This window comes from Equus asinus, chromosome 3 (assembly GCF_041296235.1).
Source record: "Equus asinus isolate D_3611 breed Donkey chromosome 3, EquAss-T2T_v2, whole genome shotgun sequence".
Taxonomy (NCBI): Eukaryota; Metazoa; Chordata; class Mammalia; order Perissodactyla; family Equidae; genus Equus; species Equus asinus.
This window is the reverse complement of record NC_091792.1, coordinates 91,671,765-91,697,795: the sequence shown is the minus strand read 5'-3', so window position 1 is coordinate 91,697,795 and position 26,031 is coordinate 91,671,765. Positions and strand designations below refer to the sequence as shown.

The following is a 26,031-nucleotide window of genomic DNA, read 5'->3' as shown; positions in this document are numbered from 1 at the left end:
AAGAGTACAAAATCCACTGCTAATGCTGCCAGTAGGAGGCCACGTTGAGTGCCTGACCTGGAAACAAAATTAAAAGTGATTAAGGACTGCAAAGGTGGAAAATCAGTGACGGTTATTGCTCACCAGTCAGGCATGTCCCATTCGACCATAGCTACACGCTCAAAGAACAAGAACAAAGTGATGGAAGCTGTTAAAGGATATGCTTTACTGAGGGCAATGAGACAAACAAAAGTTTGACAAGGGCCTATAGCAGACATGGAGAAACTTCTTATGACCTAGATGAAGACCAGACACAGAAGCATATCCCTCTCAGCACCATGACGATCATGGTCAAAACAAAAATGTTGTTTACGATGTTGAAATAAAAGAGTGGACCCCACTATAATGTTAAATTGACTACTAGCTCTGGGTGGTTAAAGGATTCAAGAATCATTATTCATTGCATAATATGAAAGTGAGTGATGAGTCTGTGAGTGCTGATGTGAAGGCAGCTGAAGAATTTTTGGGAACTCTAGATAAGCTGATTGTGGAGGCAAATTACTTGCCAGTGCACACACTCAATATGGATGAAACCTCCCTATTCTGGAAACAGATGCCTGAAAGGACTTCCATCCAAAAGGAGGCCAAGGCAATGCCAGGTTTCAAGGCTTTTAAGGACAAGATAACAGTCTTGCTTGGGGGCAATGTTGCAGGCTACAAATTGAAACCCTTTGTGATCTGAGAACCCCGGGCCTTCAAGCATATCAATAAGCACCCACTGCCAGTGTACTACAGGAGCAGTAAGAAGTCATGGATGACTCAGCTCCTTTACCAAGTTGCCCTCCTGAATTGCTATGCCAGCGAAATGGAGAAGTACTCTTTGGAGAATAACATACCTTTCAAGATTTTGCTTATTGTTGATAATGCTCCCAGACATTCTCCTTTTATTGGTGATCTTCATCCCAATATCAGAGTGGTATTTTTCCCTCTAAACACTACCTCTTTGACCCAACCAATGGATCAGGGAGTTACAGCAACTTTTAAGGCCTACTAATTGAGGGGGACCTTTTGCCCAGGTTATTGCTGCAACTGAGGAAGACACTGAGAAAACACTGATGCAATTCTGGAAGGATGACAACATCTTGACTGCATCAAGAATGTTGCTTGGGTTTGTAGTAATGTCACTAAGGAGTGTATGATTGGCCTCTGGAAGAAGACACTCAAGAAGTTCAGCCATGACTTCAAAGGATTTGCCAAGGATGAGGATGTTGCAAAAATCAACAAGGCTCTGGTTGAGAGGGCAGACAACTTAAACCTGGGTGTGGATAAAGATGAATTGAGGAGCTCTTAAAGGTGGTTCCTGAGGGAGGAATCGACTAATGAGGAGTTGTTGGAACTGGAACAGGAACGCATAGTTAAAGAAGAGAGAAGAGAAAAGGAAACTGCAAGAGAAGAAAAAGAAGAAGAACCCCCCAAGATAATTCCCAGTGAAAGGTTTAGCAGATGCTTTTTCAGACCTCAACAAGCTCCTTGAAAAGTTTTAAAACATGGCCCCCAGGACTGAAAGGTTTTCATTAATAGAGAGGAACGTTCATGCTGCATTATCTGTTTACAAGCAAATCTATGGTGAAAAAGGGAAACAAACCAAGTAAACCACAATGGACATATTTCTGAAGAGTGACATCTCCTCAGGAAGAGCCTCAGGCAGGTCAGGTCCTTCAAGAGGTGTTCCAGAAGAAGGCATTGTTATAGGAGATGGCTCCATGCATGTTATTACCCCTGAAGACCTTCCAGTGGGACAAGATGTGGAAGTGGAAGACAGTGAGATTGATGATCCTGAACCTGTGTAGGCCTAGGCTAATGTGTGTTTGCGTCAGTCTTTAACAAAAAAGTTTAAAAAGTGAAGAAAAAGATTTTTTTAAGTGGAAAAATCTTACAGAATAAGCATATAAAGAAAGAAAATATCTTTGCACAGCTGTACAATGTGTTTGTATTTTAAGCTAAGTGTTATTACAAAAGAGTCAAAAAGTTAAAAAAAATTAAAAAGTTTATAAAGTAAAAAGTTACAGTAATGGGGCTGGCCCCATGGCTGAGTGGTTAAGTTCGTGCGCTCGGCTTCGGTGGCCCAGGGTTTCGCCGGTTCGGCACGGACACGGCACCACTCATCAGGCCATGTTGAGGCGGCGTCCCACATGCCACAACTAGAAGGACCCACAACTAAAATATACAACTATGTGCTGGGGGGATTTGGGGGAGAAAAAGCAATTTAAAAAAAAGTTATAGTAAGCTAAGGTTAATTTATTAGTGAAGAAAATATTTTTTTAATGAATTTAGTGTAGCCTAAGTGTCCAGTGTTTATGAAGTCTACAGTAGTGTCCACTAATGTCCTGGGCCTTCTCATTCACTCAGCACTCACTCACTCACTCACCCAGAGCAACTTCCATTCCTGCAAGCTCCATTCATCGTAAGTGCCCTACTCAGGTGTACCATTTTTATCTTTTACACTGTATTTTTACTATACCTTTTCTTTGTTTAGATATGTTTAGATACCCAAATACCTTTGTGTTACAGTTGCCTACAGTATTCAGTACAGTATCGTGCTATACAGGTTTGAGGCTAGGAGCGATAGGCTATACCATATAGCTTAGGTATATAGTAGCCTACTACTCGTGTAAGTACACTCTATGATGTTCACACAACAACCAAATCACGTAATGGTGCCTTTTCAGAATGTATCCCTGCCCCTAAGCAATGCATGACTGTACAGTATTAACTACAGTCACCATGCTATACATTAGATCCCCAGAACTTATTCATCTCATAACTGGAAGTTTGTACCCTTGGACCAACATCTTCCCATTTCCCGCATCCTCCAACCCCTAGTAACAACCATTCTACTCTATGTTTCTATGAGTTTGCCTTTTGTAGATCCTACATATAGGTGATATCATACAGTATTTGTCTTTCTCTGTCTTGACTTATTTCACTTAGTATAATGTCCTAAAGGTCTGTCCATGTTGTCACAAATAACAGGATTTCCTTGTTTCTCATGGCTGAATAATAGTCCAGTGTATATACATACCACATCTTCTTTATCCATTCCTGTGTCCATAGATGCTTAAGTTGTTTTCCTGTCTTGGCTATTGTAAATAATGCAGCAATGAACATGGGGGTGGAGATAGCTCTTCGAGATAGTGATTTCATTTCCTTTGGATATATACCCAGAAGTGAGATTGCTGGATCATATGGTAGTTCTATTTTTAATTTTTTGAAGAGCCTCCATATTGTTTTCCATAGTGGCTGCACCAGTTTACATTCCCACCAACATACACAGGGTTCCCTTTTCTCCACATCCTCACCAACACTTATCATCTCTTGTCTTTTGAGAATAGCCATTCTGACAGGTGTGAGGTGATATCTCATTGTGGTTTTGATTTGCATTTCCCTGATGATTGATGATGTTGAGCACCTTTTCATGTACCTGTTGGCCATCTGTACATCTTCTTTGGAAAAGTATCTGCTTAGTTCCTTTGCCCATTATTTTTAATTGGATTGTTTGGTTTTTTGCTCCATTGTATAAGTTCTGTATATATTTTGGACATTAATCCCTTATCAGATATATGATTTACAAATATTTTCTCTGTTTCCATTGGTTGCCTTTTCATTTTGTTGATTGTTTCTTTTGTTGTGCAGAAGCTTTTTAGTTTGATACAGTCCCATTTATTTATTTTTGCTTTTGTTGCTTGTGCTTCGGGTCTCATATCCAAAAAAATCATTGCCAAGACCAATGTCCAGGAGTTTTCCCCCTATGTTTTCTTCTAGGAGTTTTATGGTTTTAGATCTTATGTTTAAGTCTTTAATTCATTTCAAGTTAATTTTTCTGAGTCATGTGAGATAAGGGTCAAATTTCATTCTTTTGCATGTGGTTATCAAGTTGTCCCAACTGCATTTATTGAAGATAATCCTTTGCCCATTGAGTATTCTTGGCTCACTTGTCAAATATTAGTTAACCATATATGCAAGTGTTTATTTCTGGTTCTTGATTCTTTTTTTTTTTTTTTTAAGGAAGATTAGCCCTGAGCTAACTGCTGCCAATCCTCCTCTTTTCGCTGAGGAAGACTGGCCCTGAGCTAACATCCATGCCCATCTTCCTCTACTTTATATGTGGTACGCCTACCACAGCATGGCGTGCCAAGCGGTGCCATGTCCGTACCCGGGATCCGAACCGGCAAACCCCGGGCCACTGAAGCAGAACATGGACACACAACTGTTGTGCCACCGGGCTGGCCCCTGGCTCTTGATTCTGTTCCATTGATCTATGTGTCTATTTTTATGCTAGTACCATACTGTTTTGATTACTATAGCTTTGTAGCATAGTTTGAAATCACGAAGTGTGATACCTCCAGCTTTGTTCTTCTTTTCAGGATTTTCACTATTCGGGGACTTTTGTAGTTCCATACAAATTTCAGGATTTTTTTTCTATTTCTGTGAAAAATGCCACTGGAATTTTGAGAGGGATTACATTGAATCTATAGGTAGCTTGAGGTAGTATGGACTTTTTAACAATAACAATCCTTCCAATCTATGAACATGCAATACCTTGCCATTTATTTGTGTTTTTTCAATTTCGTTTATCAAAGTCTTATAGTTTTCTGTATACAGATCTTTCACCTCCTTGGTTAAATTTATTCCTAAGTATTATTGTTTTTGGTGCTATTGTGAATGGCCAATTGGAGTCTTAAGAAGACAAATAAGAATCATAAGGAGTCAAATATTTTTTTAAAGTAGTATATAAAAGGGAAATGTTTGGCATAAAATAATTGGGGATTTTAAAGGTCAGAAACTTTATGAGGATGTAAGAAGATGTTTTATAATGGACATATTTCAATAAGAAAAAGTATACATCACAATCTGTAGTTTTATTGCATTTTTCATTCCTGATATTGGTTATTTGCTCTTTTTTTTTGTATCAGTCTTACCAAGAAGTGTTTTGTTTTTTTTAAGACTCAACCTTTTTATTTGTTGATCTTCTCACCTATACACCTGTTTTTTTTAATTTCCTTAATTTATATTCTTAGATTTCTTATTTCCTGCCTTCTGTCTCTTGGATTAATTTGATGTGACAGAGGCTTATTTAGATCGTTGATTTTCTAGCACCGCTTCCTCTGGGAAGCCTTCCTGAACCCCTTAAGTCCTTTTCCAGGAACTGTATCCTTGAGGCCAGATTACTTGTTGATTTTACCTACTAGACCATGAGTTGGCAATCTACTCTCAGGGACAGTCTCCTGTTTTGGTAAATAAGGTTTTATTGGGGGGGCCGGCCCAGCGACATAGTAGTTAAGGTCACGCGTTCTGCTTCAGCAGCCCAGAGTTCACCAGTTCAGATCCTGTGCATGGACCTACACACTGCTCATCAAGCCATGCTGTGGCGGCGTCCCACATAGAAGAACAAGGACTTACAACTTCAATATACAACTATGCACTGGGGCTTTGGGGAGAAAAAAACAAGAGGAAGATTGGCAACAGATGTTAGCTCAGTGCCAATCTTCCTCACCAAAAAAGTTTTTATTGGGACACATCCATATGCACTTGTTGACATATTGCCTATGGCTGTTTTGTGCTACAAAATGTCAGGGTTGAACAGTTGCACAAGAGACTGTGTGGTCCCAAGCTCAAAATATCTACTATTTGGATTTAAGAGTTTGCTGACTACTATACTAGACAGTAAGCTATGTGTAAGCCAGGACAGTTTTCAGCTTATGCTTTGTCCCATGCCTGACAAATAGCAAGTGCTAAATTAATATTCATTAATTCATGGAGAAAGTGCTGAATTTGTCAAAAAAACCTTGAATTTTTATGGTGCTTTTATTCTCACTATCTAGAAACTGTTTCCAGTAAACCTGTGCCCTAAGAATTGGTTTACTAATCTCCACTGCCAACATCTTATATCTTTTACAATATTTATGAAAATTGGAGACATTATAGATCAAAAAATGGAAGATTTATACAAGTCTATTTCATCATTGACAAATGTTTTGGGTTTATAGTGCTCTTTCTAATTATCTGTATAATAGCCATATATTTAAAAAGTAGATTAAATCATTTATTAATAGAAAATGAAATTCACAGGTCATATTCTCTTTAAGGTAAATAAAGCTAAATGTCTACTACCAGAAAATACTTTCAACATAAATGAGCTCTCCTATTTTTTGAACTTTTATGAAGATAGAAGAAGAGTGTTCTTAAGGGATAACAACCTGGTAAGAAGAACATTTTTACTTCTGAAAATTTTCATACTTTAAAGGGGGACACATTAGTAGTATCTCTTTGATAAACCAAGATTTGAAAATTTCCTCATGGAAATGTTGGATTTGCTAAATTAGATGATCATTGAAAACTTAAACATCTTTCACTCACAAAACAAATGCATTTTCTTAGAAATTTGTTTCTGGGTAATATGGATTCTTAAAAACAGATCCCAAAATAGTACAGAGGGAGATAATTTAAGGTGATAAGATAAAGAAATGGAGATTTTCTTTTCTTTTAATTATCAAAACTGTTATCTCTGTTTACTTTTTAGATACCTCCAGAAAATCCCAGCCCTGTTATTTTCAGTGATTTTCCATTTATCTTTAATTTTCTGTCCAAAATTAAATTATTACAAGCTGATTCCATTAGACAAATGCGGGTATGTATGCCTTACTTTTTTTTATTATGTAACATTTCAAACATATACAAAATAGAGATAAAGGTGTAATGAATGCCATCACAAAGTTTCAGCAGTCATCAACATTTTGCCACACTTTCTTCATTTATCACTTTTGTTGTTTTTGTAGTTGTTACTATTTGTGCTGAAGTATTTTAAAGCAAATCCCAGGCCTAATTTCTTTTCACTTCTCCATACTTCAGTGCATTATTTCTGGTTGCTTCACTCTTGTTCATGCTGAGATTCGTCAGTGGGTTCAGGTGGTGACCACATGATTCTTCCACTGTAGTGTCTCCCATCAACCTTTTATTTAATAATTTCATCCACTGTTTTGCTTAAATTTTGCAAAATGATGATATTTCTAATCTTATCATTCCTTCCAAAGTTACTAACTGGAATTCTGTAAAGAAGAACTCTTCCTCATCAGTCAGGACCATTTGGTTACCTTGAAAAATCAATCATATAATCAGGAAAGCTGAATGAGGCGTAATCCTTTTAAATTATTCAGTGTTGCCAAATCACTGTACCTAGAAGTTGTACCAATTTACGTTACTACCAGCAATGTATAAAATGCCCCTTTCACACACTCTCACCAATGCAGAGCTTTACCAAGCTTTGTGATCGTTTCCTGTTTGAATGGGTTAATCATGATACTTGAGTTTAATTTTAATAGCGTTTCTCATTATTATATAATGCCTGAGTCCTCACTTTTTAAAGATAATATTGTTTTCCTACTATGGGCAATACTGAAACATCTAGTAACTGCTCTCTCCCTCTCCCTTCCCTCTCTGCCTCAATCCAGGGTTAGTTACTCTGTGTTCTTAGCTTTAGGCTTTAGATTTTCATATCTGCTTAAATTAGGAAGCCCCCACTGATACTCTTTTATTCCCAGAGAATGCCTGTGAGTCAATCAGTTAGTTTATTCTGTTTTCCCCTGACTCTCCCTTCTCCTCCTTTTCTGGCAGTTGTATTATTCCCACATAACATTTACATGCTATTTTGTCTGTCTTATCACCATCAGCCTTAGTTCTCAGTTAAGTATATATAATGCTCACCCCACCCCAGACATTATACTAAAGATGTTCCAAACGTTTTTTGATTGCTGAGGCTTGTTTTCTAGGCCATTCCTCAGGGAGGCTTCCTATATATTCAACTATGATGTTTATACTTTAAAGATTCACAGGAATCAGAAATCATACCCATTACTTTTATTAATAATTCAAAGGATACAGGCCATCTAGGTGAAACATGGAGAAGTCTTGGACATGACACGCACAAAAGGAGCCATAAAACATTTCCGTTTTATACCCTACTAATTATATAGCTTACATGACATTTTCCAATGAGTCATGCCCCATAAATCCATAAATTCCAGTTTAATTTATAATGAGCAACCTAGACGAACAAGTCCCTCCTGCATTCGTAGATGAGGACTCTCCTACTAGTTGTGGTTATTACTGTCTGTCATCAGCGTGTTTACAAGGAGATTTGACTGGGTCATCTCTTCTTTTGTTTCCCAGCCACCTCTTTCTTTTTATTTTCCTAACATCCCTGGTAACGGGAGCAAATAGATTGAGTCCTTCCTTCTCAAACCTAACTTCCCCTTAAGTTTCCTTTAAACAAGCTCTTCCCTTTCTCGTATTTTCTTCTATAGCAGTGTTCCCTCTAACCTGTCTGCTCTGTTAGTGAGGGTTGTGTGGATGGTGGACCCAGGCAGGCTGCATATCATGAAGGTTTGGGAAAGGATTGAGGACAAGAAAACTTTTAGTTGTAGTTGTCATGTGTGAAGTTAGAAGGCTGACTCCAGAGTCCTGTCCTCTGAAGGAGAGAGGATAGACATAGTCAAAATCGTAAGCTCCAAACTGGATCCCCAATCCAAATGCATCAATGCAGAAAGCCAAAACAAGACATGGAGAGTGGGAGTAGAGAAACTGGAAAATAAGATGCAGGTTTCCAGTCCAGTTCTTGGTCAGGTGAGAGAAGGCAGGCGTGCAGCAGGCCACATACACCTCTCCCTGCTATAGCCAGTGGAGGACATTGCTGGCCACTTCATCACTCTGAGCCGCGAGACATGCTGCTCAGCAGTCAGTATTACTAAAGTGTCCCAGAGCTGCACTCCTGGGCCACAGGAATTGCTGACCCATCACCAGGAAGGACCAGAAATGGCACTTGTTCTGTCTGCCTACAAACCTGGAGCTTCTTTACAAGAAACATGTTAAGGAAAAACCAGAAGAATCTAGTGGAATCCCATATAAATTTGTCAGTATATAGTGGCAGCAGAGATCTGGAACTGGGCTTTCCCAAGCCCAGAGCCACATGCACACTTCTCTGAGATGCTTGTAGAGTCCTAATACGGCAACCACACCCAGCCTGGAAACCTGCAAGTGGATAGGTATTATCCACCTGTCTTACTGTCACGATTGTGGGATAGGCCCTAAGAGGGCTGCATTGGCTTGTGAGTCCTGAATATTCCTTTTTTTTTTTAATTATTATTTTTTTTTATTTTTAAAGACTTTAGTTTTCCTCTTTCTCCCAAAGCCCCCCAGTACATAGTTGTGTATTTTTAGTTGAGTCCTTCTAGTTGTGGCATGTGGGACACTGCCTCAGCATGGCTTGATGAGCGGTGCCATGTCCGCGCCCAGGATTCAAACTGGCGAAACCCTTGGCCACCAAAGCAGAGTGCGCAAACTTAACCACTCGGCCACAGGGCCGGCCCCTGAATATTCCTTTCTTATCCTTGTGATGGAGCAGAAGCCCTGGAGGAGTGTAAAAGGTCAAAGCAAGGAGAGAAAGTCCAACACTAGATTTCCAGTCCAACGGAGTTCAGCAGAAAGAAGCTCGAGGACGAAAGTAGTGAGGAAATGTTGAGAATTCAGAAAAGCTAAACAGAAGTACAATGTGGGTGACTGAGAACAATGCTAGGTCCAAGATGAGGCCACCGGTGGCATATTTCTGGGGATCTCCCATGCAGATTCAGGATATGGATCATAGTTATTTGAAGGAGAAGAGGGGATCTTCTCTGAGCAAGTCTTTCCTCTAGTCTTTTTCCTATATCCACATTATCCCTGAGCTCCTAAACTGCCCTTATATTCTTAAGGATTGTGGTGCTAACACTCTGCTTCTTAAGTCTGATGGTGGATGAATGTCTTAGCAGCTTGGAATACCACTATTGCCTTTAAGGATCATGTTTACTGTAATAAGTGATCTGAGATAGCTTCTAATTACTTAGCTGTACATCCATGGTGACTGATCCCTTGTACACAATTCCTAGGCACCATAGTGTCACAGATCCTATGATCTCTTTATCCATGATACCCTTTTCCTTAACTAATTACAATACGAGTATAAATAGCAATGGCAGGCGTAAGTGTATGGCTATCCAAAATATGTTTATTTGAAATGGTAAATACTTCCTAATATTGCTATGAGCGTTCCTAAAATATTTCTTTTTCTAGAATGCAACAGAAAGTGCATACTTGGGGCAAACAATTCGGCAAGGAGAGGATGAATTCCCTCCATCACCTACGTTTATACTTAAAGTCAGACGAAGTCACCTAGTTGAAGATGCCTTGCGTCAGTTAAGCCAAGCTGAAGTTACTGACCTCCGGAAACAATTAGTGGTACAGTAAAACATCTCATTGGACATTTTTACTAATGTGGGAGGGAAACATTTATATAACGTAGCAAAGAAGAGCCTGCATTTGCAACTATAGTTATCAGCCTTATGGCTTCCAGAATTCCTCGCTTACCCTTCAGAGAAAAGCAATGGGATGCTTAACTGAACACTGGCATTATGAGTTAACTATTACTTACCTATGGCTACAAAAATGCTGCGTAATGAACCATCCCAAAGCTTAATGACTTAAAATAACAATAATTTATATTACAGATCTACAATTTAGCTGAGGGTCTACTTATATAGGTTGAACTCACCTGGGTAACTTTGCAGATTTTTGTCTGCGCTTGTTTACATATTTGGGAGTTGGCTGGGGATTGGCTTGATGGAGGCTGGGCCTGGCTGGGGCAGTTTGTCTCTGCTTCCTGTGTTTCTCGTCTTCTTCCTGGGACTGGCAAGCATGTTCTTCTCACAGCAATGCCAGAGGTACAAGACAGAAAGCCCAATTACACAAGAAACATTACTTTAGTCAAAGCAAGTCACATGGCTGAATCCAAGTCAGGGGCTGGCAAAATATATTCAGCCTCTTTAATGGGAGGAAGTGCAAAGTCACATGCAAAAGACATGGATCCAGGAGGGGTGAGGAATTTGGCCTATAAATGTAGTCAGCAAGCAGCAGGTGGAACAGATACCCTTTCTACATTTTGGCTCTAGTTTTAGTCACAGACCTTCTACCATATTGGTTTCAAATCTAGCCATCCTTTACCTCACCCTTTGGGTGCCTCACCTATAGGTTTTTGTTGTGTGGTACCTCAGATCATTCGTCCTATTGAGACCATAGAATAATGACTAACTCTGTAGGTAGGAGCTGGAGTCTGTCCAGAAGGAAGTGGATTTTCCTGATATTAGCCATTAGGGAAAGAGTTAGGTTCTCAGAGAAGAAACCAGAACCTGGAGGGTGGGGGCTCAGACAGGAGAGGGATATTTCCCACAACGGGACTCCAATGGAAAACAAAGAAACTATGTTATAAGCCAGATTTTCTACTTGTATGTCTCCCCCTCTATCTACTTTCCTTTAAATTTGATTATGAGGAAATCAGTAGAAAATGATACCACCTACAGGAGATGACAAAGAGGTAAGAGGGTAAACTTCAAGACAGATCCAATCAAAACACCGAACCAAGGCAAGGTTGTCAAGGTCCGTTATGAGTGGATCCTGACCATGGCGAAGGCAGACTTGCTGGTGTAAATAAGCAGAAATAAGAAAATTGGAGGTACGCTTAATTTGTTATTGGGGCATCCTGATGGAATGTGAGGCAAGTCCTTGGAAATGATGGTCTGTGGCCAAGGAGTTGGTTGATCAAAGTGGCATTAGATCTTCCAGGCAAAGAAGGGACAGAGAGAACTCTTTATGAAGCTTAGTGATATTTAAATTAAAAAGATAAAAAGAAATTAGCCAGAAAAGGAAGTAGCGAAGGAGTCACTGGAGAGGTCAGAGGAAAACCAGGATAGTACTAGCTTACAAAGTCCAAAGGTGGACTTCAGAAAAGCGGGACTAGTCAATATTGGTTTCCCTCCAAAGGATATGGGCAGTCGGTCTGATGGTTCCTGCACAGGTGCCCTGCCCAGGCTGACTGGGAGGGCTGCTTATCAGAAGGCCTAATGAGGACAGAGGCAGGAGAAACCAAATGGTTGTTGACTGGAGCCAAGGTTGCAAAATCTGAATGATGAAACGAAGACACACAACCAGATAGAAGAATTGGGAGTTTAGTGGCCCAGGGGTTTGAGGCACATCAAAGTTTGCTTCAAGACGCTGGTCAATATAATTGGTGAATGCTAAGTCTTGCTAGCGTCCCCCTTCATTTGGTTCATGGGGCATGCACTCGCTATACAATAATCTAACAATAAATAGGTTCATGGCATGCTGTTCAGTAGCACTGAGAGAGAACAGATTGCAGTGAGGTAAGGTGTGTGGGATTCTGGGAATTCTGGTGACTGCAGGAGGTTTGAAACTTTCCCATAAAGATCAAGACATTATATTTTACATCTGGACCTGGGAGTGTGTTCTCTTTCCTCAGATTGAATTTATTAAAGAAATTCGTCCTGAGAGTGGAGGGGTAAAGTCCGAGTTCTTCCACTGTATATTTGAAGAGATGACCAAGACAGAGTATGGAATGTTCATATATCCCGAAAAGGGTTCCTGCATGTGGTTTCCTGCCAACGTAAGTCTTTATTTTCTTATAGTTTTTCAGAACAGAAAATGTATACTATATACTGCAACATGAAAACCATACATAATAATGTAAAATTAGGTCATATATAGTCTAGCTACTCAAAATATAGTGCACAGAGTAGCAGCTCCACTGTCATCTGGGAGCTGTTCGAAAAGCGGAGTCTCAGGCACTGCCCCGGATCAGAACATGTATTTTATAAGATCCCCCGGTGATTCATATGCACATTAAATTTTTAAGCAGCTTTAATGAAGTATACTTGAGATACAATAAATTGCACATATTCAAAGTGTCCAATTTGATAAGTTTTGGTGTACATATGTATATACCCATGAAACTGTCACCATAATCAAGATAATGAACATATCCATCATCCCCCAAAGTTTCCTCGTGTCCCTTTCTAGCACTTCTCCTCCCCTGCTTCTACTCCTCCCCCGCCCCCTGCACAGGCAACCACTGATCTGAGTTCTGTCACTCTAGAGTGGTTTGAATTTTCCTAGAATTTTACATCAATGGAATCATAAGTAGTCTTTATGTCGGTCCTGTTTTGCGCAGCATAATTCTGTTGAGACTCACGCGTGTTGCTGCATGCAGCATAGTTCATTCCCTTTCTTAGCTGAGCAGTATTCCATTGTATGGACGTACTACATTTCACTTATCTAGTCTCTACTGATGGAGATTTGGGGGGTTTCCTAAATTGTGAGAAGCAGTAATCTAGAGTGTTTCAAATTAGGAGAGAAATTATTCCTAGAATCCTAGAGATAATCGCTAATTCTAATAAGGCGAGTCATTTCTGTAATGATTATATTTTTATAAAGATCCTCGAAATGTAAACATTTTCTTAAAGTAACAAAAAACTTGTCTTCATTTCTCTATTGGTAACACAGAGCCAATAATTCTAAACAGAATCACACGTGGAGCTTCAATTTGTTGATCCCCTTTCCCATAAACTTTCTCATAAAAACTTCCAAAGGGTGGAGGTTTGGAACCCAAAAAGGACAGGGAAGAGGAGGAGAAAGATGAATGCGTGTGAAAAAATACTGAAAGAAGGGCCAGGCCATAGCCGATCGGTTAAGTTCACGCGCTCCGCTTCAGCGGCCCAGGGTTTCACTGGTTCAGATCCTGGGCCTGGACATGGCACTGCTCGTCAAGCCACGCTGAGGCGGCGTCCCACAGAGCAGAACTAGAAGGACCCACAACTAGAATATACAACTATGTACTGGGGGGCTTTGGGGAGAAGGAAAAAAAAAGAGGAAGACTGGCAACAGATGTTAGCTCAGGGCCAGTCTTTAATTTTAAAACAAATATTCAAAGGTGTTTTGTATCTTTTTGAGAAAGAATGAACCTCTAAAAGACAGGAATGGCCAAGGTGTGCCAGGAGTAGGATTTTTAGCAGTCAATCAACAAGCACTTATTGAGTGGCCCAGAGTCATGCATCTGCTAACAGCAAGGCTGGCGCTGGAATCGAAATCTGAGAATCCTCCCACATTGTTTTAAATATTGTGGGGGATTCAAATTAGTATACGACATAATCCCTTTGCTCTTGAAACTTTTTTATACATGTAGATGGAGCAATAAGACTAAAACACAGGGAACTTGAGCGTTGGTTCTTAAAGATGGATTGCTGCCTTCATGTGTAACAGTTATTGAGAGGCATGGTAGGGTGGGGAAAGAAGCCCTGATGTGGGATTAGAAGCCCAAAGTTCTCATCTTTAGTGATGGTGGATGTCATTTCGCTTCTCTGAGTTTTCAGTGTCCTCACCTATAAAACGGATGTCATCATTTCTGCTCTGCCTGCTTTCCAGGGCTCTTGTGAGAATAAAGCAAGATGAGGCCTATCAAAGTGTGAAAGTGCCAGGAGAACTTTAGGGACTGTACAAATTTCAGGCATTCTTTAATTAGGACAGAAAGAAATCAAGGGGGACTGAACGTGATTGGAGAAAGTGTCACGGAAAAGTGGAGACCACAGGTTGATGTTGAAGGACAGGGGCTAAATAGGGCAAAGAGATGCAAGTGGAGGATGGAGAGGGGAAAATTAAACCTGACATCAACTCTATGAGGTAGGTGCTATGTCCTCATTTTACGGATAAATGAACTGAGGCTCAGAGAGATTAAATAAACTGTCCAAGGACATTCAGCTAGCAAGTGACCAAGCCAGGAGAGGAACTCAGGACTGTCTGACCCCAGAGCCCCTACTCTTAAGCACTGTGCTATGCTGCTGGAGGGAACACACAGAGACAAAAGTCTGATTCGCATATGGCTCCGTGAAGAGACAAAATCAACTAGAACCATGGGACACATTACAAATACAGGCAAGAAGACTGATTAGGTTTGAGGAGGCCACCTTTATAGAGTCCATCTATTGTACTTTTAATTCATTTTCAAAATTCAAATGCATTTTTAATATTTATCCTCACAGTTACTCTAAGAAGTAAACAGGGTGAGCAGATGGAGGCACAGACTATTATGTGAGTGGCCCAAAGTCATGCGCCTGCTAACAGCAAGGCTGGCACTGGAATGGAAATCTTAGAATTTTCAGGCTAGTGATCTCCTGGCTGGCTGTGGTGATGGCCTGGCCAGCTGTGGCCAGTGTTTTCCCTCATCTGGGACTACAAAGTGGAGAGGACAGTGAAGCCAATTTCGTCAGGACTCTTTCCTTCTTTCTTCCACCCACCTCCACGGTCAGCAGCCTCAGTCCCCGTTCCCTGACCCATATGCTTGTCCCTGTAAGCACACCTAGCTTGAGGGCTGTATTGCCCAAGGGGACACCACGCATCTGACACACATGCGACATGCCTGACACCCACTGAAAGCGTGGATAAAGTACGCCCTTCCTTCCGCAGTGTCGTTTTTCTACATGAACATGAAGAGAGAGACTATAAAATTAAATAGTGAAAACCTTGGCTTATAAGGTCATCTGAGCTTATTTTTTTATATTCTAGATATGCTGTTAGTAACAAAAAGTAAATTCATTTATTTAATATTTGCGACTATTAATTTATATTTTAACTTATGGAAGAAATTTAAATTGTATTATAGCCTATGTAAGAACCTTAAATTTTTATTTTCCTGAACCCATTTTGTTTCTAATTTGTGACTTTTAGAAAAGGGGACCAAAAACTTTTTTTTTACTAATCTGTCCCTTTGGATTACTGATTCTTTCCAATACATTATGGATTTTTTAATTCTCCTTTTCCAGCCTAAATTTGAGGAGAAGAGCTATTTCCTCTTTGGGATGCTGTGTGGACTCTCCCTATACAATTTCAATGTTGTCAATCTTCCTTTCCCGCTGGCTCTGTTTAAGAAACTTCTGGACCAAAAGCCATCATTGGAAGATTTCAAAGAACTCAGTCCTCTTTGGGGAAAGTAAGTAAATGCTTTTTCAGGACTATATCTGGTAAGTCTCAGTTATTTAGGCATAAATGATGTTACACACACACACATACACACACACACACAGATACACACATAGACACCACACAAGGTCTTCAGTTTCAATAAATGTGTGCTCTTTAGATGAATGTGAATTTTAGCATGACTTATAATCAAGTAAACCTTCAAAAATGGAGAAAAGCCAAATGCTCCTCTAAGTATCTACCAGTACAATAAACTGAGCTCTGGCCTGGCCTCTTGACTTTATCCAGATGGAAACAGTTGCTTTGGGCAGTCCATAGTATTCTTAATGAGAATCAGGCATGCTATGTTTATTTTAAATAAATCATATTTAATTTATTTAAATACATCAGCATGTCATCAACTGAATTTTTCAGGGATTGAAAAATACTTCTTGTAAGTTAAAAGGCAAACTATATCCTGTGAGGAAAATACTAGCAACATATACGATAGACAAAGGATTAGTATCCCGGATGCATACATATATATGTGAGTGTGTATCACCACACATATAAATATATATGGCTGTATCTGTGGGTATGTGTGTGTATATATATAGCTAATCAAAAAATGAAAATACGCTCAACCTTACTAGTAACTGAGGAAATACAAATGAAAATGAGATGTCATTTTTCTGCTTACAGATTGACAACTGTTACAAAGTTTTTCATAAAATATAGAGTTGGCAACAGATTGGGGACAAGGATTCTCTCTTCATATACTATTAGTAGAAGAATAAACTGACTAGATTCACCCTTGATGCCCTGCCAGTCTAGAGCAGGGTTTCTCAATGTTGGCAGTATTGACATTTTGGAGTGGATGAGTCTTTGTTGTGGAAGGCTGTCCTGGGCATCATAGGGATGTCTGGCAGTATATGGGGTCGCTACCCACTAGATGCCTGTAGCAACCTTCCTGTCAAGATGCCATCTTGACAACCAAAGATGTCTCCAGATTTTGCCAGATGTCCCCTGGGGGGCAACATCACCCCTGGTCGAGAATCACTGGTCCAGAGGAAGGGGCTCCTTTCTGTAATTTCCACCAAGACACAGCAACGTCTACGTATTGGCGGTGGTTCAACCAGTCAAACTCTAAATAGAGGTTAACTCTAGGAAGCGGGAGTGGGAGGACGGAGGAGAGGAAACTTACATGGCATTTTATACATTTCTGTATTGTCTAAACTTTTTTCCATTGAACATTACTTCTGACATCTTATAAGATCAATAAGCACAATTTTTTAAACCCAAATTTTTTATCAGGAATTTGCAAGAAATTCTAAATGATCAATCTGACATTGGAGAAGATTACATATATTTTTCTGTGAGTACTAATGAAAGCCAGATTATAAAATTACCTTTAATTTGTTTTTTTAAAATAATTTTTATTATAGTATCTTAAATATGGGATTCCTTTTTTGAAGAGTATTTTACTTCTGTACTGTAAGACTTTCCCCACCTGCTCCTCATTTGATATCTTATGTCTATATACTCTCAAATAAAGTGAAAACAGAGCAATTATTCAATCCGTATGAATTCACGTAAACAACTAAATGGAATGATGTATGCTTAAAAGCAGTGTACAGCAGATACTAGGGTAGGTTTTTTATTTTTAAATGTATTTAAAAGGCTGAACTTCACAAATAATTCTTTAGCTCCCAGTTATTTAAAACTTTATAGGGAAGAATGTACTGGCAATAATGGTATTACGGTTGATTATTCAGCCTTTCTCTCATGTTTGGTACCTGAATACATTTTGGTTACAGATACACTGGGACCACAATGATGTTGATCTAATTCCAGACGGGATCTCTGTACTTGTGAACCAAAACAACAAGTAAGTTTTGAGACCTAGGATATCTGCTTTGAATTACAGAAAATGTTTCTATTCTTATACTTTATAAATGTATTTCAGCTTCTCAGATGATCGTTTAGCTCCCCAGCTTTTACAAAGATAAAAAGGTTACAGGGTGACACAGGGGGAGACAGGAGTCAGGATTAAACATTTCCTTTGCAGCACTTTTCACTAGTTATTCATTTAACAATTAGTTTTGAGCCCCTATTCTGTACCAGACTCTATTCTAGGGGCCAGGGATACAGCAGTGAAAAAGCCAGACAAAATCTGGAGCTTAAATTCCTGTGGGGCAGAAAGACAATACACAGATAAATTATTATGTAATAGAATGTCAGGTAAGGATGAGCACTCTGAAGAAAATTAAAACCAATTAAGAGACTGGAGGGGCTGGCCCAGTGGTGCAGCAGTTAGTTTGCACGTTCCACTTCAGCAGCCCGGGGTTCACCAGTTCGGATCCTGGGTGCAGACATGGCACCACTTGGCAAGCCATGCTCTGGTAGGTGTCCCACATATAAAGTAGAGGAAGATGGGCACGGATGTTAGCTCAGGGCCAGTCTTCTTCAGCAAAAAGAGGAGGACTGGCAGCAGATGTTAGCTTAGGGCTAATCTTCCTCAAAAACAAACAAACAAAAAGAGACTAGAGAGTTATAAGTATGCTGGAGTCAGCTGGTACTAGCTTGTGAGAGCCAAGTGTTAAATTTTCAGAAACACTGTAGCTCGAAATCAATCGTGGTAGAAATATTTACACCACAGAAATTGGCAAATGCTGCAAGTGAGAGTTCCCTCTTCTTCTCTCTCCTTTTGAGAGAGCTGGCTGTTCAACATGTACCAGCACATCACTGGTTACAGGGGGAGGACAGAGAGGGGAAGAAATTTTTCCTTCCCCTTTCTAAATTTTTCTGGCTGGTCTAAGAATGAAATTGAGAAATGGATTTGGAGGGTAATAATAATAATAAAAAGGATTAAATTGACATGAGACAGATTAACAGGAGAAAATCAAATTTAATTAGGTACACACGGGAACCCCAAAGATATGAGGCTCCCTGGCAGTCAGGCAGCCAAGGCTTATATGCCATCCAGAGCTAAGGAGAAAGGGGTGGGGGTTTGGGGCTTCAAAGGGAAGGAAGATAATTCACAGAAAGATGGGAAGAGCAAGTGTTTGGTAAACAAATGTTTGCGATGCTCTGCAGAGACAATGGGACACAGAAAGCACTTTCCTCAAACAGGCCCTGCTAAGTTGCCCCCAGTCGACCACACCTGGCTCATATTCTTTGCAGATATTCTTGGTGATAGCTCTTCTTCCTGGAACAGGCCCTTTATCTAAATTCTTTTAGGCAGTTAAGGAGGTAAAAGCTCTTCCTAAGTCTTTTGTTTCTTAAAAATGATCAGCCTAAAATAACCCTCATGCCAAAGAGACACATTCTGGGGTGGCAAATTCTGCTCCCCTACAGGTTGATTTAGATGGGATAGTCGAGGAAGGATGCTCAGAAGGTGGGAGACCATCGTGTTTCTGGTGGATCTCTGGTAGAAATACCTCCAGTAGTAACCCTGCCATCAGGAAATTCATCATGCAGTGGAGAAGACAGAGACTTTGGAGAAATAATTTTCACACAGTGACGTTGTAAGAGGGGAGAGAGAGAGGAACTGAGGCCCAACCCTGAGAAAGTCATGTTCATACTGAACTCTGATGAATGATAGAAGTTGCCAGGTAAGAGGAAACACTTCATGCTATGGCCTAATTACAAAAGAAACAGTGAGGCTGGTGAGCTGAAGGTCAGTATGGCCAGAGATTTGAATGCAAATAGGAAGAGGCCGCTGAGTAGGGCAAGGGTCAGATCGTGGAGGGCTTTCTGATCTTGCTAAGGAGGTTTGGAGTTTACCCTAAGGGCAGTGGGAAGCCTTTGAAGATTTTAAGCAGGACATATTCAGATTAGTGATACTGGCTCAACACAAGGTTGACATACAGGAAGCCATATCATAGAAAAGAAACCATATTGTCACTTTGAATGACCTCTGATTAACTAACCCAGACATTCTTTGTAGATTTTATGGCCCCTCCCAGCTGCTGTAAGTTGATAACTTTGTTCTTTCGAGTTCCTTAGGAATGTGATGACCTCCAGGCAGAGTCTATGCTGATAGACATCATCAATGACAACTGAAAGATCAGGGTATAAGGCATTGCTCCAGTCTCTGATGCATATCGAGTAAAACAAAAGACTGTCAGGAACTAAGACCAGATATCTAGCCCCTCCTGGAGATCAGATGGAGGCCCCACTGGCATTAGGTCTGTTTTTCAGGGACTGTTAAAATTTGGGTTGTCTATACTTCTTATCCTTCCGGTCTGATACTTGATTATAAAGTGTGCCCTTAGATGTTGTTCCAAAACTGTTGAGCAAGGTACAAAATTCTAATAATGCAAAATCTCAACCTAAAGGTGGGAGCAAGAGAATATTTCCAAATGAGTGCTAAATGGTTTCATTCCTCTAACCCAGCTCTACGCCCCAGTTCAGCAGGAAGTAGCCAGATGGGTCGCTGCCCCAAACCCTCAAGAATAAGGAATGACCAAAGTATAGGGCGGTTAAAACCAGCAAACACTTAGCCATTGATGAGTAAGTAGCTAGGAACTAGTTTTTTTTCCTGTTTCTAATTACTGATTATAGCTTTTAGCTGTTTAATCCACCCATTGTTAACTGTGCTGTTTAGGCAATATGCTGTCTGACTCCCGCTAGACTGCTAGACATAACATCTTCCTGGAGCCTAGGTCACCATGGTAATGGGCATGTGAGCTGTTTTTCAGGAATTAGAACCCGTTGTCCACTTCAGGCCAGTTAAGACCACCAGTTCATCAACTGGGCCCATGCACATATCTGATGAGAGACCTTTTGATGTCAGGAGGCTAAAGACTCCACTCTCAGATCATGTTAATGCTACCATTTTGTGAACACATGAGTCTGACTGCCCTTGCGCAGATCATCAGTTACCTCACCTCTCCTCACCTCCCATCACCTTACCTCACCTCTCCTCACCTCCAATCACCTCTCTCCACCTTTCAGACCACCTTGCCCCCCTACCCCATAAATATCCCTGACTCCCCATTTTCAGGGAAGTGGATTTGAGACTCATGCTCTCACTTCCTCACGTGGCTGTCTTGTGATTAAACCCTCTCTCTGCTGCACTCTTGTCGTCTCGGTGTTTGGCTTTCCGGGTGGTGGGCAAAAACGAACCTGGTGTGGTAACCTTAGTGTTTCTAAAATACCATCCTGACTGAAGTGAGGAAAATGGGAGCAAACCAAAGTCTTAATCCTTCTGCTGTATTCTCCGACGTTCCTTTTTCTAGCTGACCAGATGATTTTATATCCCTGCATAGTACAGGGTTGTGTACTATGCAGAAGTAACTTACTTTTTTCTCAATAAAAATGGTAAAAAGGGCAAAGTAGAGACTATTTTAGTCACTGGCAAAGTATGTTAATGGCCTTTTTTTTTTTCACTTCCCTCAAGGAAAGACTATGTTTCTAAGTGTGTTGATTATGTTTTCAACACGTCTGTAAAGGCAGTTTATGAGGAATTTCAGAGAGGGTTTTATAAAGTCTGTGACAAGGAGATACTTCGACATTTCCAGCCTGAAGAACTAATGACAGCAATAGTTGGAAATACTGATTATGACTGGGAACAGTTTGAAAAGGTAGGTGATAACTAACGTGCCCCCCGTTCTTCCAAACAACTTCTATACATTCCCCCTAAAAACAATTTTTCTCCCTCTTTTTCTCAAGAATTCAAAATATACTCTACCCTACCACAAATCACATCGTACCATAGTGATGTTTTGGAAAGCTTTTCATGCATTAACGTTGGAGGAAAAGAAAAAATTCCTTTGTAAGTATTATTTATAAATGCATCTATAGTTACTCATCTTTTTAAAAGATAAATGTCTTATTTGGGATGAAGTCATTATTCATGGTGGGTCACACATGTTAATAGCAAAGCAAGGATTAGAACCCAGGTTTCTTGACTTGTAGACCAGTGTTCTTTCTATGACATAAGCCTGTGTCCTCTTTTTTAAAAAATGATAATAATAATAAAGATATTGCCATTTTACTACCGTCTCCACACTGACTCTAATCCCACCTCCAATTTTAGTTTGTATCTTCTTTGTTCACTCTTGTTGGCTCCTAATCAAGCCTTTTCTCGCACATTCCTATCTTGATTTAATTATCTAAGTCCGATGGAATTAGGACAACATAAACTGTCTCTAATACTATTTTAGAAATCATATCAATAGCAATGACCACTGCTGGTAATAATAATAACAGCATTTATTGTGTACTTATTCCCTGCCAGGCATTGTACTGATCACTTTATGTCTGCTGCCTCCGTTTATCCTCATAGCAACCTTATGAAGTAGGTACTTTTATTTTTCCCCATTTTGGATATGGGGAAAAAGAGGCAGGAGGCATTTAGTAGCTTGCCTGTGTTCAGACAGCTGGTGAGTGTCAGAACGAGAATTTGAACCCGGCAGGCTGATCCGAAGCCCAGGCTCTGGGCCACTAAGCTATGTGGCCTTGTGGTATGAGAACTTCTCTTGGTGGAAACCCTGAGGTTTCCCTAGGACAGATTTACTGACTTATTATCTTACCTTTTCATCCCAGTTTTCAGTTCCTCCTGACATACACATCTTTTTTCTTGCTATTTGTTGTTGCTCCTGAGGATGCTGGAGGACAATTCCAACTTTTCCACAAATGCAACCTACTTCTCCACAAGCCCAAACTACCTTTCTACTCTTTTCTCTTAACGGGAAACTTTTGCTTCAGCCCAGTGGTTCTACTGTCTGTACATTCAGTGAGTGCACTGACATCTGCCTACCTCTGGCTTTTTCTTGGCTTTTTCCCCCAGCCTTGAAAGCTCACCCATCTCCTCTCCTTGAGAAGTCACAAGGCAGACGTGACGTGTGAAGTCTCCCTGCTACCCCAGCCTGGCGCCTCTCTCCCGACCTGAGTCTCGGGGCTTCATTAGGCTCGTCACCTCAGACTTGCAGCTGAACCACATTAAACTTCATTGTATCTTGCTACTGTCGTTTCATGTATGTAATTTCTCCCCAGCTAGACCATGAACTCATTGAGGACAAAGACCAAATGTCATGATTTTTCTATGCTCCGCAGGGTCCTGTGCAGTTCTCTGTGCTCAAGGGCACTCTCAATAGATATTAATTGAATGAAGTGACTAATGGCTTCCTTTTTATTTTAAGTTTTGCTCTGTCTATGAAATATCTTAACCAAAGTTTATTTCTGTCTAGTTTTTCTTACAGGAAATGATAGGTTGCCTATAAGAGGCCTACAGGAAGTGGGAATCCTATTTCGCTGTCCTGAAACCTTCAGTGAAAGAGATCACCCAAGATCATTAACCTGTCATAACATTCTGGACCTCCCTGAATATTCTACAATGAGAAGAATGAAGGAAGCACTTCAAGTAGCCATCAACAGCAACAGAGGATTTGTCTCACCCGTGGTCACACAGTGATGGTCACCTGTGAGAGTCTGCTTGAGGCCTCAGCTTCTCAGGTCCTCCCACCCTTGGATTCCTCTGACTTTTTCTAGGTCTAATAGTACAAAGGGTTGATGGATTTTAGTTAGAATTAGTGGACAAATGTTGGGATAAACAATAAAGTGATGAATCAATGATGATATTTAATGAATCAACATTTCCTGATCCCTAAACTTGCTATGAGAATGTTTGCTTTTTACTGAATTATTCCTGAACAATAATCATTTAAAAATAAACTGAGTATTAAAAGCTAACGGATAGTTTTTTTAAAATACTGCACATCTAATAAACACTGTCTGCAAATATGAAAGTCATCCTGAAGTTTGAAAAAGTAAAAATATAAACTCATTCAACATGTTTTTGAGACATGTAGAAGTACTTTTTATATTCTGGAATGACTCTAGAGTTTTGATTTTAGCCAACTGATGAATAATTTATTTGGAAAATTAAGTGTTAAGGGATTCAGTAATTCATGGAATAATTACTTATGCAAAATACTGTGTTCCAAGAATCATTCTAAATGCAGATTATCATTATTTTGGTTAAACACTGAACCCAACCAGGAGCTCCCGTCTAATTGTAAGTGGGGAAAAGGAAGAACATGAACTATGTCTCAGCATCTTGGCTATAGAATGATTTAAAGGAGAAATATAAGTACGGAAATGGCCAAGGAACTTTGTGGACCAGTTCTATCTCATATTCAATTTCAAACTGTATGCTGTTCTCTAAACGCCTGGTGTTATCCCAAACCACATACAGAAGCCTTGTGTTGGTGGTCCTTTTGGACAAAGTCCACACTGGGGTTGATACTGAACCTCTTAATCTCAAATTCATGTGCCCAATATGCAGTAAGCCAATCATTGAGACATCGGTGCTTGGAGATGGAGAAAGGTTTATTTGAATTGGCCAAAATGAGAAGGTGGGAGCATGAGTCCGCTCAAATCCACCTTAATAGGAACAGAAAACGGGGTTTTATAGAGCTAAGGGCCTTGGCTGGAGGAGCTTCGGAGAAAGAAGGGGTCACTCCCAATAAGCCCCTGGGCAATTGGACTTCCAGGCATCAGCAGCAGCTGGGGGCCAGCCATTGTGATCACACCCTCCCCAAAGGCACTCTTTCATCTGCAAATCAAGTTCACAAACCCCTGAGACCTCTGAGTCACCCCTCAAGTTAAACAAGAAAACAGCAAATTGACAAGATTCAATATGTCTGTGTTGGGAACAAGGTTGAAAGACAAGCATGTTCTTATTGAATATCTACACTAACCCTCAGGTTCCCCACTTCAGGGTGCTGATGTGGAAAGAGGGCAGGATCACCTGAGGACAGACAGAACAGAGACAGAGAATTCACCAAGGACATTAGAACGAGAGGTGGTCTGGAGCCCCCAGCGAATCCTCAGAGTTATCTCTGACATGTCTGGTTTCTACAACAAATGGAATGAAGGCCCAGATGTATTCTATTTGCATTTTAAGGGAAAAGGTCGCCTCTAAATCTGAGGCATCCCCTAGGCACCTGACTTGTGGGTTGTGCTTCTCAGGCCTTTCAACTCCAGGATTACTTTTTCTAATGCAAATAGGTGAACTGTACTAAACATTTAAGGGAGAGACAGTACCAATTCTTCACACACTCTTTCAGAAAACAGAGAGAGAGGGAACACTTCCCAATTAATTCTATGATGCCAGCATATTACCCTAATACCAAAACCAGACAAAGACGTTACAGAAAAAGAAAACTATAAATATCTCCAATGAACACACACAAAAATCTTTTACAAAATTTTAACATATCAAACATATCCAACAAAATGTAAAAAGCATAATACCTTGTGACCAACAGGGGTTTGGTCCAGAACTACATTTGAAAATCCATTATATTTCACTGTAATTGACAAAGAAAAATCATGTAATTACCTCAATAGAGGCAGGAAAAAAACCTGACAAAATTCAATAGCCACTCATGTATGATAAATACTGTTAGGAAACTAGGACCAGAAGGAACTCTCTCCACCTGATAGAGCCTACACACGGCTAACTTCATACTTAATGGTGAAAGACTGAATGCTTTCCTACCGAAACTGGGAATAAGGCAAGGATGTCTGTTATCGCTTCTATTTAACGCTGTACGAGTTCATACAATAGGGCAAAGAAAAGAAAAAAAAAAAAGCCGTAATGATTGGAAAAGAAAAAGTAAAACTATCTTATTTATAGACTACATGGTCATCTGTAGAAGATTCTAAGGGATCTACAAAAATATTACTAGAACTATTAAATAAATATAGAAAGGTCTTATGATTCAAGGTTAATATATGAAAATTAATTGTATTTCTATATACTCACAACAATCATAACTTGAAATTTTAAAAAGTACCATTTGTAGTATCATCCAAAAAATAAGAAACACTTAAGGATAAATTTAACAATGCTGGTCTAGCAGTTAAGATTTGGCGCTCTCACTCCCATGGCCCAGGGTTCATTTCCCGGTCAGGGAACCACACCACCCTTCTGTGGGTTGTCACACTGTGGCAGCGGCTGCGTGTTGCTGTGATGCTGAAAGCTATGCCACTGAGATTTCAAATACCAGCAGGGTCACCCATGGTGGACAGGTTTCAGTGGAGCTTCCAGACTAGATCAACTAAGAAGGAGGACCTGGCCACCCACTTCCAAAAAATTGGCCATGAAAATCCTATGAATAGCAGCAGTGCACTGCGAAAAAGACCAGGCAG

The 26,031-nt window shown here is 40.1% G+C and overlaps 1 protein-coding gene and 1 long non-coding RNA gene across 4 annotated transcripts in view; one reads left to right on the top strand and one right to left on the bottom strand.

The window, feature by feature from the left end:
* The window catches only part of HERC6 (HECT and RLD domain containing E3 ubiquitin protein ligase family member 6), a 57,351-nt gene extending 33,786 nt beyond the window's left edge, over positions 1-23,565 (top strand). The window contains exons 15-24 of the mRNA XM_044766303.2: positions 6,126-6,239; positions 6,560-6,667; positions 10,141-10,305; positions 12,380-12,523; positions 15,732-15,898; positions 17,182-17,242; positions 17,685-17,755; positions 21,272-21,455; positions 21,544-21,646; positions 23,064-23,565. Coding sequence (XP_044622238.1) covers positions 6,126-6,239; positions 6,560-6,667; positions 10,141-10,305; positions 12,380-12,523; positions 15,732-15,898; positions 17,182-17,242; positions 17,685-17,755; positions 21,272-21,455; positions 21,544-21,646; positions 23,064-23,287 — 1,341 coding nt within the window. The 3' untranslated portion in view covers positions 23,288-23,565. The remainder of the gene's footprint in view (positions 1-6,125; positions 6,240-6,559; positions 6,668-10,140; positions 10,306-12,379; positions 12,524-15,731; positions 15,899-17,181; positions 17,243-17,684; positions 17,756-21,271; positions 21,456-21,543; positions 21,647-23,063) is intronic.
* The window catches only part of LOC106831957 (uncharacterized), a 35,302-nt gene that overhangs the window by 7,438 nt on the left and 1,833 nt on the right, over positions 1-26,031 (bottom strand). For all 3 annotated transcript variants that reach the window (XR_001398274.3, XR_011502144.1, XR_011502143.1), the window contains exon 2: positions 10,619-10,766. This is a non-coding gene — a long non-coding RNA (uncharacterized lncRNA). The remainder of the gene's footprint in view (positions 1-10,618; positions 10,767-26,031) is intronic.